Source organism: Salvelinus alpinus, chromosome 12 (genome assembly GCF_045679555.1).
Source record: "Salvelinus alpinus chromosome 12, SLU_Salpinus.1, whole genome shotgun sequence".
Lineage (NCBI taxonomy): Eukaryota > Metazoa > Chordata > Actinopteri > Salmoniformes > Salmonidae > Salvelinus > Salvelinus alpinus.
This window is the reverse complement of record NC_092097.1, coordinates 11,461,891-11,474,134: the sequence shown is the minus strand read 5'-3', so window position 1 is coordinate 11,474,134 and position 12,244 is coordinate 11,461,891. Positions and strand designations below refer to the sequence as shown.

The window sequence follows — 12,244 nt, the reverse complement described above, 5'->3', positions numbered from 1 at the left end:
GAAGTAAGTTAGCCTCTCCGTAATCATACGTTCCATAATCTTACATACATGTGATGTTAAAGCTATTGGCCGATAGCTTGTTGGCCTCATTGGGTCCTTCCCTGGCTTCCGGATTGGTATCACTATTGCCCCCTTCCAACTGCCTGGTAGCTTCCCCTCCTCCCACACTCTGTTGTACAACTCCAACACCTTATCCAGTGCCTCTTCACTAAGCTGAGTCAACATAACATAGCACACCTCATCTTTCCCAGGTGAAGTTAACCCAGCCTTACCTATTGCCCTTTTCACCTCTACCATGGTAAATGGTGCATTCAACACATCATTTACATCCTCCCTCCTATCCAGCACTCCAGGATGCTCCCCTCTCGTTCTCTCTCTCCCCCTCTGACAAATATGCCGAGCTATGCACTTGGACAAATGCTTTGGCCATCATCTCTGCCTTCTCATCATCTGTTACTGCCACATCCTTCCAACTCGTCAACACTGGATAATTCCACTCCCTTCTGACCCCACTAATCCTCTTAATCATCCCCCACACTTCTCCCACAGGTGTCGCCCTTCCAATGGTGTCACAGAGACGACGCCAACATGACCTCTAAGTACTCTAATTTCCCTGTTCCGACTCCTCACCATTGCCCCACACTCCACCCCCGTCCCTACCAACCACTACATATCCCTGTATGACAAAACTCCACAGTCGGTTTGAGCCATGTTTCCTGCACACAAATCACATCAGGCTTAGCTGACATATCTGCCCATTGGCCAACAGCATATATATATTTTTTTTAACCTTTAACCTTTAACTAGGCAAGAAAGTTAAGAACAAATTCTTATTTTCAATGACGGCCTATGAACAGTGGGTTAACTGCCTTGTTCAGGGGCAGAACGACAGATTTTTTTCCCTTGTCAGCTCGGGGATTCGATCTTGCAACCTTTCGGTTACTAGTCCAACGCTCTAACCACTAGGCTACCTGCCGCCCAATTCCAATGCACATCTACTAATAATGAATAAGCTTTAGTAGCAGGTGAATGCATTACGCTATAGAAAATGAACATAGGTCTCAATCTCTCAAGCATAAGTCCCCTTCCTTGTAAATAATCTGCTAATATGTATAGTTCAAGTCTTGCACTGCCAACTTGGATCTAATGTAGCTAGCGAACACACCCTCCTGTCTGTCTGCACCTGTCCGAACAGCATGTTAGCCTGTCCACTTTGGATATATGTTGAAATCAAGTGGCCTACCTGGATAAGATGCTTATTTAGAGCTCAGAACGAGAACGAGTTGCTTATCCACTTTATGTAGCCTCGTCCACTTATTTGAATCAATAACGTTTTTTTCTCACGTAGTATAAGCACTCGGATGCAAGCGTTAGCATAATTAGCATTCACACAGAGTTGGAACTGCTTTTTGGAACTGCTTGTTGTGAGTGGCAGCGGGTGGTTTGTATGTGTTGTGGGGGAAGTTGCAGAGCAGAAAAAGAGCGAGGGAGACGAGACCAAAAATACAACAAGAGAACCAGTGGATATGAGGACGCAAAATGAGCTAACATTCAACCTTAACGAGTACTCCATTATGAAATTTCAAATTTAATTCTAATTAAAGTTGATTTTAATTAATAATCAATGCAGCCCTTTTGTTACTACCAATGATGTATACCTACAGTGGCTAGATAGCTAGCATGGAGGAAGCTTTCCCATTTGTTTAATGAAGTGTGATTGGCTTAGCTACAGTTGAAGTCGGAAGTTTACATACACTTAGGTTGGAGTCATTAAAACTCATTTTTCAACCACTCCACTAATTTCTTGTTAACAAACTATAGTTTTGGAAAGTCGGTTAGGAAATCTACTTTGTGCATGACATAAGTCATTTTTCCAACAATTGTTTACAGACAGGTTATTTCACTTATTTCACATTCATTTACTGTATCACAATTCCAGCGGGTCAGAAGTTTACATACACTAAGTTGACTGTGCCTTTAAACAGCTTGGAAAATTCCAGAAAAATATGCCATGGCTTTAGAAGCTTCTGATAGGCTAATTGACATAATTGACAATTTTTACATAATAATTTACAAACAATAGTAAGCCAGTATAAATACCATGGGACCACGCAGCCGTCATACAGCTCAGGAAGAAGACACGTTCTGTCTCCTAGAGATGAACGTGCTTTGGTGCGAAAAGTGCAAATCAATCCCAGAATAACAACAAAAGACCTTGTGAAGATGCTGGAGGAAACGGGTACAAAAGTATCTATATCCACAGTAAAATGAGTCCAATATCGACATAACCTGAAAGGCCGCTCAGCAAGGAAGATGCCACTGCTCCAAAACTGTCAGAAAAAAGCCAGAATACGGTTTGCAACTGCACATGGGAACAAAGATTGTACTTTTTGGAGAAATGTCCTCTGGTCTGATGAAACAAAAATAGAACTGTTTGGCCATAATGACCATCGTTATGTTTGGAGGGAAAAGGGGGAGGCTTGCAAGCTGAAGAACACCGTCCCAGCCGTGAAGCACGGAGTGGCAGAATCATGTTGTGGGGGTGCTTTGCTGCAGGAGGGACTGGTACACTTCACAAAATAGATGGCATCATGAGGGAGGAAAATTATATGGATGTATTGAAGCAACATCTCAAAACATCAGTCAGGAAGTTAAAGCTTGGTCGCAAATGGGTCTTCCAAATGGACAATGACCCCAAGCATACTTCCAAAGTTGTAGCAAAATGGCTTAAGGACAACAAAGTCAAGGTATTGGAGTGGCCATCACAAAGCCCTGACCTCAATCCTATAGAACATTTGTGGGCAGAACTGAAAAAGCGTGTGCGAGCAAGGAGGCCTACAAACCTGACTCAGTTACACCAGCTCTGTCAGGAGGAATGGGCCAAAATTCACCCAACTTATTGTGGGAAGCTTGTGGAAGGCTACCCGAAACGTTTGACCCAAGTTAAACAATTTAAAGGCAATGCTACCAAATACTAATTGAGTGTATGTAAACTTCTGACCCACTGGGAATGTGATGAAATAAATAAAAGCTGAAATAAATAATTCCCTCTACTATTATTCTGACATTTCACATTCTTAAAATAAAGTGGTGATCCTAACTGACCTAAAACAGGGAATTGTTACCAGGATTACATGTCAGGAATTGTGAAAAACTGAGTATACATGCACCTTAGCCAAATGCATTTAAACTTCCGACTTCAACTGTAATTACTGTATATTGTCAAACTTAAGCAAAATAGGGTTTATCCTTCAAACACAAAACTCCCTTAGCTAGATGTAAGATGCAAGACTTGCAACAGCAAAAAAAAACAGTCAATTATGATTTTAGTTAACTGTTTTGAGCATGAAAGTGGCAGTGCAGGAAAAGTGCCCTCTTTTCTCGGTCTTGTCACTCCTTTCCCTCTCGCTGAAGTTCGTGCTCTCTGATTGGCTCAAAGTTGTCAGGCACACAGCAGGTGGTACCTATTGTTGTGCCAGGCAGGGAGTGGACCCCTATTGTGCAGTCTGACAATTTGGCTGGTGGGTCTGACCTCTTACCCTGGCTGATGAGGTTAAGGCGAGAGCCAGGTCTCTCTCAAGGCTTTGAATCCTCTCATCACGACATCCTGTCTCCTTCAAAAAAATCTGTTTGGCTCGCCGCATTTTGGCTTTGTGCTGAGATCGCTTCTCAGCGTTCTTGCTGTGGGAGCAGAGGAAACCAAACCACACAGCTTTGTTGAGCACCAGAAGAGAGTAAAAGTGTGACTACAGTAGCTAGGCTAAGTCCCTGGTTTTGCATTGTAAATGTTCTCTAGGATCTTTACCTTTTCTGTAAATCCAGGCACATGAGAACTTCCATGAGCTCCTCTGTCAGTTTCTCACAATCCTCCTGCCTGGCCTCTAGGCATTCCTTCAGGTTTACATAATCAGCAGGAATCTGTGGTCAGTCAGACAGAAAGACATGATCAACATCTACATAGGCTAGATGAGGGTCTCAGTTTACATTTGTTCCAATACCATACAATTCTGACTGAAACACAGATACAGTGGGGTCTGAAATTATTGACACGCTTGATAAAGATGAACAATAATGACGGTATAAAATAAATAACTCAAATATTGAAGTGTGTTGTATGCTCAAATTGTTTTAGAAATTATTAGATTGTATACTAATACGAGTATGCTAGTTTTATATGAGAGCCTCTCACCATGAATAATAACAGGGGAGGTTAGCATGTCTGTGTGACCCCAAAATGATACAATACATTATTTACCATAAATTTAGTTTGGGCACAAAATAATCTGAAACCAAAACCAACTACAAATACGTTCAACAAGTTTGTAGAGTCACAAGCTTGATGTAGTCATTGTGTGCTAGGAATATGGGACCAAATCAATAACTTTTGACTACTTTATTTCTAAGAATCTCCAGGGTTGTCAATAATTTTGACCTCTACCTTTTTGGAAACCATTTTTTATTACTATGAACAAAATGTCTTCCTCTCAGCAATTATATTAGTTTAAAATAATATTATTTCTTATTTTTTTGGCATACAATATAGCTTATTGTAATGGGTGCATGCTGGTGGCAGGGAAGTCAGGCGCAGGAGAATGAACTTGGTATAAACGGAGTCGTTTAATAAGTGCTCACAAAACTTTGAAAACCAAAATATACCAAAATAATAAAAGTGGGTACAAAACCCGTCGCACACCAGAACATAACTGCACATAACATACAATCAAACAATCACCGACAAGGGCATGAGGGGAAACAGAGGGTTAAATACACAACATGTAATTGATGGGATTGGAACCAGGTGTGAAGGAAGACAAGACAAAACCATTGGAAAATAAAAAATGGATCAGCGATAGCTAGAAGGTCAGTGACGTCGACCGCCGAACACCGCCCAAACAAGGAGAGGGACCGACTTCGGCGGAAGTCGTGACAGTTATTTTGCAGCTTCCTCTTGAAATTAAGAAAGAGTGCCATGCCCAATAGTCAGAGGGTGCCAAGACACTCACCTCCTGCCTGGCTGTGCCTGTCTGACTCTGCAGCTCTGAGTTAGTGCAGTTCAGGGAGGCTTCCACCTCTCGCAGGGAACACCCCTCCTCCTGCAGCTCCTCCTCCCTCTGCTCCCACATCCTCCTGAATGAACCACACACACGTTTAGACCAGGACAACAAATCTACAACTGCACAAGCTAACCACTACAAGACCATAACTGACCATCACACAGCTGGTTGCTGGTTTAAACAGTTTAACTGAAGCAGCAGAGGGGCCTTTAGTAGGAGAAGGTACCTGTGGAGCTGGTTGTCCTGAGTCCTAAGGGCCGTGTATCTTGCCTCCTCCTCTTGCTGGCCAGACTCTGTGTTGCGGTTTCTTTCCACGTTCAGCTGCTGCTGCAGACCCTGCATCTGAGTCAAAGAGGCAGCAGAGGGAAGAGGTCATTTACCTTGTGTGGAAAGTACTACTACTATTATTCTGTTTGGCTTGGTCAGAGAGCTCAGAACTACAGATTTTATTTCTCTCTATGGGTGCCAATCTTATCCACTTATCCATCCACGACTAATCTGCGTGGAATTAAATTAGTTTAATGAACTGGAACAAAGTTGATTGGAACAAATTTCACTGTCCCTCTGCGGAAATTTATTGGCCACCCCTGGCTTGAGACTATAGGCTGAAGACTATGAATGACACTGCACTCCTGCATGGTGTCTCACCTCTACCTCCATGGCTTTGAGCTTGGCCCTCTCAGCGCTCAGCTCCTCCAGCAGACGGCTGCAACTCTGGGCTTTCTGGCTGCTCTGGGCCAGCCCCTCCCTCAGCTCCCTACTCTCCTGCTGCAGAGCCCTCTGCTCCAGATGGCTGACCATAGCTTGGCCCTGTTTCAACTCAGCACACACCTGAACAACACCACAACCACACACACAACCAAAACAAATCAAATTTTATTTGTCACATACACATGGTTAGCAGATGTTAATGTGAGTGTAGCGAAATGCTTGTGCTTCTAGTTCTGACAATGCAGTAATCTAACCTAACAATTCCACAACTACTACCTTTTACACACAAGTGTAAAGGGATAAAGAATATGTACACAAAGACAACCAGTACATTTACATACAGAGAAACCATGATTTGTTTTCACAAAATGTAATCCATAAAATGGTCCTTTGGATTGTTGACATAAAGTACCAGTCAAAAGTTTGGACACACCTACTCATTCAAGGGTTTTTCTTTATTTTTACTATTTTCTACATTGTAGAATAATAGTGAAGACATCAAAACTATGAAATAACACATGTGGAATCATGTAGTAACCAAAAAAAAGGTTAAACAAATCAACATTTATTTTGATTTGCCATTTTGATTTGCCACCCTGTGCCTTGACAGCTTTGCACACTCTTGGCATTCTGTCAACCAGCTTCATGAGGAATGCTTTTTCAACAGTCTTGAAGGAGTTCCCACATATGCAGAGCACTTGTTGGCTGCTTTTCCTTCACTCTGCGGTAAAACTCATACCAAACCATCTCAATTGGGTTGAGGTCAGATGATTGTGGAGGCCAGGTCATCTGTTGCAGCACTCCATCACTCTCCTTCTTGTTCAAATAGCCCTTACACAGCCTGGAGGGCCATCCCACTAAGCGCAAACCAGATGGGATGGCGTATCGCATCAGAATGCTGTGGTAGCCATGCTGGTTAAGTGTGCCTTGAATTCTAAATAAATCACAGACAGTGTTACCAGCACCACTACACCATCACACCACCTCCTCCATGCTTCACGGTGGAAACCAATCATGCGGAGATCATCTGTTCACCTACTCTGCGTCTCACAAAGACACAGCGGTTAGAACCAAAAATCTCAGATTTGGACTCATCAGACCAAAGGACAGATTTCCACCGGTATAATGTTCATTACTCATGTTTCTTGGCCCAAGCAAGTCTCTTCTTATTATTGGTGTCCTTTAGTAGTGGTTTCTTTGCAGCAATTTGACATTGAAGGCCTGATTCACACAGTCTCTTCTGAACAGTTGATGTTGAGATGTGTCTGTTAATGGAATTCTGTGAAGCATTTATTTGGGCTGCAATCTGAGGTGCAGTTAACTCTAATGAACTTATCCTCTGCAGTAAATGTAACTCTGGGTCTTCCTTTCCTGTGGCGGTCCTCATGAGAGACAGTTTCATCATAGCGCTTGATGATTATTGCAACTGCGCGTGAGGAAACTTTCAAAGTTCTTTACATTTTCTGGATTGTCTGACCTTCATGTATTAAAGTAATGATGGACTGTCGTTTCTCTTTGCTTATTTGAGCTTTTTTTGCCATAATATGGACTTGGTCTTTTACCAAATAAGGCTATCTTCTTTATACCACCCATACCTTGTCACAACACAACTGATTGGCTCAAACGCATTACGAAGGAAAGAAATTCCACAAATTACTTTTAACAAAGCACACCTGTTAATTGAAATGCATTCCAAATGACTACCTCATGAAGCTGGTTGAGAGAATGCAAACAGTGTGCAAAGCTGTCATGCAAAAGGTGGCAAATCAAAATATATTTGGATTAGTTTAACACTTTTTTGGTTACTACATGATTATTATTCTACAATGTATAAAATAGTAAAAATAAAGAAAAACCCTGGAATGAGTAAGTGTTTCCAAACTTTTGACTGGTACTGTATATTTGACATTTGTATGTAAAAGCATATTTGTGAAATAATCAAAGTTGGCATATTTATTACATTTTGGCCTTACCAAAGCCTCCTTTAAGACTATTTATGAATGTATTGAAACATTTACTAAATCCAATATTATTATTATTTTTTTTAAATATTCATAAACTAATGTAAGACATTTTTTATTGAAATCAAAATACTACTCATATTACAGAGCAAGCGATAAGGCTTTATATGACACCAATTGTTGCTTGGTAGCATCTACAGATTAAACATTATGGAGTCTTAGGCCTGGTTAAGGCCAAAGTGTTACAAATACTCCAACTTCAATGAATTATGCTTTAAAATATACATGTAAAATATAATAAAGAAAAACCCTGGAATGAGTAGGTGTGTCCAAACTTTTGACTGGTACTGTATGTCAACAAACCTTCCTCCAAAGGACCATTCTATGGATTAAATGGAGTAAAAATAACAAAAATAATGGTATTATTTTGTCCTGGTTTCATAAGGAATCACTCCTGAGTAGGGTTGTAAAAGCTATCGTTAATTTACCAAATTTACCGGAATCTCCTGTAATTTTGGTGATTAACTGGTAATCTATCTAGCTAAGGATCCTGGGACTAAACACCTCCCTCTGCAACTGGATCCTGGACTTCCTGACGGGCCGCCCCCAGGTGGTGAGGGTAGGTAGCAACATCTGCCACGCTGATCCTCAACACTGGTGGAGCTCCCCAGCTTAGTGATGAGCTTTGAAGGCACTATGGTGTTGAACGCTGAGCTGTAGTCAATGAACAGCATTCTCACATAGGTGTTCCTTTTGTCCAGGTGAGAAAGGGCAGTGTGGAGTGCAATAGAGATTGCATCATCTGTGGATCTGTTGGTGCGGTATGGAAATTGGGGTTGGTCTAGGGTTTCTGGGATAATGGCGTTGATGTGAGCCATGACCAGCCTTTCAAAGCGTTTCATGGCTACAGACGTGAGTGCTACGGGTCGGAGGTCATTTAGGCAGGTTACCTTAATGTTCTTAGGCACATGGACTATGGTGGTCTGCTTGAAACATGTTGGTATTGCAGACTCGGACAGGGAGAGGTTGAAAATGTCAGTGATGACACTTGCCAGTTGGTCAGCGCATGCTCGGAGTACACGTTCTGGTAATCCGTCTGGCCCTGCGGCCTTGTGAATGTTGACCTGTTTAAAAGGTCTTACTCACATCGGCTGCGGAGAGCGTGAGCACACAGTCGTCCAGAACAGCTGATGCTCTCATGCATGTTTCAATGTTACTTGCCTCAAAGCGAGCATAGAAGTTATTTAGCTTGTCTGGTAGGCTCATGTCACTGGGCAGCCCTCGGCTGTGCTTCCCTTTGTAGTCTGTAATAGTTTGCAAGCCCTGCCACATCCCAATGAGCGTCGGAGCCAGTGTAGTACGATTTGATTTAAGTCCTGTATTGACGCTTGCCTGTTTCATGGTTCATCAGAGGGCATAGTAGGATTTCTTATAAGCTTCCAGGTTAGAGTCCCGCTCCTTGAAAGCGGCAGCTTTACCCTTTAGCTCAGTGCGAATGTTGCCTGTAATTCATGGCTTCTGGTTGGGGTATGTATGTACAGTAACTGTGGAGACAACGTCCTCGATGCACTTATTGATAAAGCTGATGTGGTGTACTCCACTAGTCACCTGATCCTCACAAGGCATCCTGATCTCTTTCCGCAAAACCTACGTTTCCTTTTCCAGCAAATCACAGGGATCTGGGCCTGGTCGGGTGTCTGTAGTATATCCCTCGCGTCCGACTCATTGAAGAAGAACTCCTCGTCCAATTTGAGGTGAGTAATCCCAGTTCTGATGTTCAGAAGCTCTTTTCGGTCATTAGAGATGGTAGCAGCAACATTATGTACAAAACAAGTTACGAACAACGCAATTTTTTTTTTTTAAATAACATGGTTGGTTAAGCGCCAATAAGACGGCAGCCCTCCCCTCCGACGCCATCTTGAAGAAACGGGCCCCTATTGAGGAAGCATTTGGTACTTGGTGAAACTGCTACGTCTATTTGGGATATTGCAACAAATAAGTTCCTTCAAACAACGAACACTGTTATTTTTCCCTCGGACATCATTACACGCAAGATAGAACACCAGAATATGTACAGCAATTTTTTTTACCACACTGCCGGACGCTGATCTCCTCCTTTTCATCAACAAAACAAATACAATAACAAAGGTGCTGGGCCGAACAGTGCGCTGTTTCAACTTATGCAGATTTCAGCTTTAAAGCTGATTGTTTTCTAGTGCAGAGCCTGTGGTCTAGTGGTAACACTACAGGCATAGACACTTAGGCTGTGTTTACACAGGCTGCCCAATTCTGATTTTTTCCCCCACTCATTTGATCCTTTGACCCATCACATCAGAGCTTTTTCAGAGCTGATCTGATTGGTCAAAAGACCAATTAGTGAAAGAAAATATCAGAATTAGGCTGCCTTTGGAAACACAGCCATATAGGACAGCACAACCAAGCTGCCATGTCAAATGAATACCCGCTAAATCCATGAAAAACACAGCACAAGCCATTAACATCAGCTGCTTTCAATGGGCCATTGTGTGGGATGTAGACAGTAAAAACAAAACTACATCATTCCAGCAGCTCTTAGGAAAGGTAGTCAGGAAAGAGGATTTCAATTGTAAGATGATTTTTAAGATTAAATGTAAACGTGGATTTAAGCAATTTGCTGTGAGATAAGTCTATATTATGTTACTATTCTATCAAACTTAAAACTTGTAAGTTCATTCCATTAACAAATGTGATAAATATTGACATTGACAGTAGGCTAGGTCCTAACCATAGACACATAATTGGTCCTAACTAGCCCATTCACACTAATTCTGTAGCCCCTCCTAGTGGCCACAGCATAACACTACATCATCAGACGGACAGGAGTCATCCTCACCTTAAGCTGCAGTTCCACCGCCTGACTACAATGCGGCTGCTGCTGCCTGCTCCGGCCCAGAGCTTCATCCAGCTTCAACTCCTCCCTCATATTCTCAAGATGTTCGTATTCCTTCTTCTCCTCATCCATCTTAATCTCCACCTCCTCTTTCTTAGTCTTCAGTTCCTCATATTCCTCCTCCACCTCCTCGGTCTTATCCATCAGCAGCTCCAGAACCTTCTCCTCCTCTTCTCTCTGCTTCTTCAGCTCCTCGTAGTCCTCGTACTCCTCTGCCTTCCTCGTAACATTCAGCAGCTCATCGTATTTCTCCTGCAGCCCCTGCAGTTGACGCCGCACATCATTTAGTTCGTCCTTGGTCTCGGACTGCTGGAGGCATCTGCATGAAAGAGAGACACATCATCACCATCTGACAACAGATTTCACTTTCCTTTCCTCTTTCAAATGAATTAACTGGAACACCATCTACTATCAGCCAACACAAATCTGAGACATGTACTGGGTTTGGTTTTGGGCTAAGTTCTAGAGACAAAGTTAAGGTGGGACCTTTCATGGGTCTTGTCCTGGTCCAGGAGTAGTAGTTCTGTCTGGAGACAGACAGTGTGCATCTGAGGGGCGGGTATCCCTTCTCCCTGAAATACACAACAACAGGAAAGGCAGTTAAGTGACAGGCTGATTTGTTGTAATTTGATGGGGTCTCATCTCCATACTGTGTTTGGTTGTACCTTAGCCAAGTTAAGCTGCAGTGCTTCTGGGTGGATCTTAGCCGCATTGTCAGAGTCCTTCATTTTCTCCACCTAGGGAACAACAGTATGTCCACATTACATACAGTAACTATCGTGACCTTCACCCCCCTCATACATTGTAGCCAAAATGACTGCATCTTGTCCATTATCCATTTCTTTATGACAATTTTAGGAGGAGGATAACTGAATCCAGGAATGGCAGATTACCGTCTCTAGGAGGGTCTTTCTCTCTGCGTCCATGGTGCGCACCCTCGTCCTGAGGGCTCTGATCTCCTGGTCCAGACGATCATTCAGCTCCTTGGCCTTACGCAACTCCACCACGTCTATAGGAGGGACGAAGGGACATTTTACCCTCCAAACTATGGGTGTCACTGTCTCCACGTCAGTTACAGTCAGTCAGTCATACTTCTGGAATAGCCTAAAGCGATATTGTGCAGTTCCTTTGACATTCTGAAAGGCTGTTCTCTGAAAATGCTCCACAAAGGAATATTTTTTACAGTAATCCAAAATGTAAAGTAAATATCTTATTACCACATTTCTTGAGCTTTTCCACTTCCTGTCTGAGCTGCTCTACCTCCTCCTGGGCTCCCTGCAGCTCTGGCTCTGGGTTAAGCACACATACACTTATTCAAGACGGAGAAATACATAACACACAACTGGCACACAAAACATGCACACATTAATAAAGTTGCTCGTTAATTTTTTACTTTAGTTTATTTAGGAAATATTTTTCTTAACTCTTATTTGTCTTAAAACTGCATTGTTGGTTAAGGGCTTGTAAGTAAGCATTTCACATCAAGGTCTACACCTCTTGTATTCGGTGCATGTGACAAATAACATTTGATTTGAACAGTAACTAGTACCCTCACTTAGCAGAGAAAAGGGCTGTGTGAAATCTGGCCT

At 42.5% G+C, this 12,244-nt stretch overlaps 1 protein-coding gene across 5 annotated transcripts in view; it reads right to left on the bottom strand.

Annotated features, from left to right (window-relative positions):
- LOC139535517 (coiled-coil domain-containing protein 30) overlaps nt 1–12,244 on the bottom strand; it is a 30,203-nt gene that overhangs the window by 12,292 nt on the left and 5,667 nt on the right. For all 5 annotated transcript variants that reach the window (XM_071334992.1, XM_071334989.1, XM_071334990.1 and 2 more), the window contains 10 exons: nt 11,873–11,944; nt 11,549–11,664; nt 11,321–11,392; nt 11,142–11,227; nt 10,599–10,974; nt 5,703–5,885; nt 5,281–5,396; nt 5,004–5,127; nt 3,806–3,918; nt 3,540–3,681 (listed from right to left, as the gene is read on the bottom strand). In XM_071334992.1, coding sequence (XP_071191093.1) covers nt 3,540–3,681; nt 3,806–3,918; nt 5,004–5,127; nt 5,281–5,396; nt 5,703–5,885; nt 10,599–10,974; nt 11,142–11,227; nt 11,321–11,392; nt 11,549–11,664; nt 11,873–11,944 — 1,400 coding nt within the window. The remainder of the gene's footprint in view (nt 1–3,539; nt 3,682–3,805; nt 3,919–5,003; nt 5,128–5,280; nt 5,397–5,702; nt 5,886–10,598; nt 10,975–11,141; nt 11,228–11,320; nt 11,393–11,548; nt 11,665–11,872; nt 11,945–12,244) is intronic.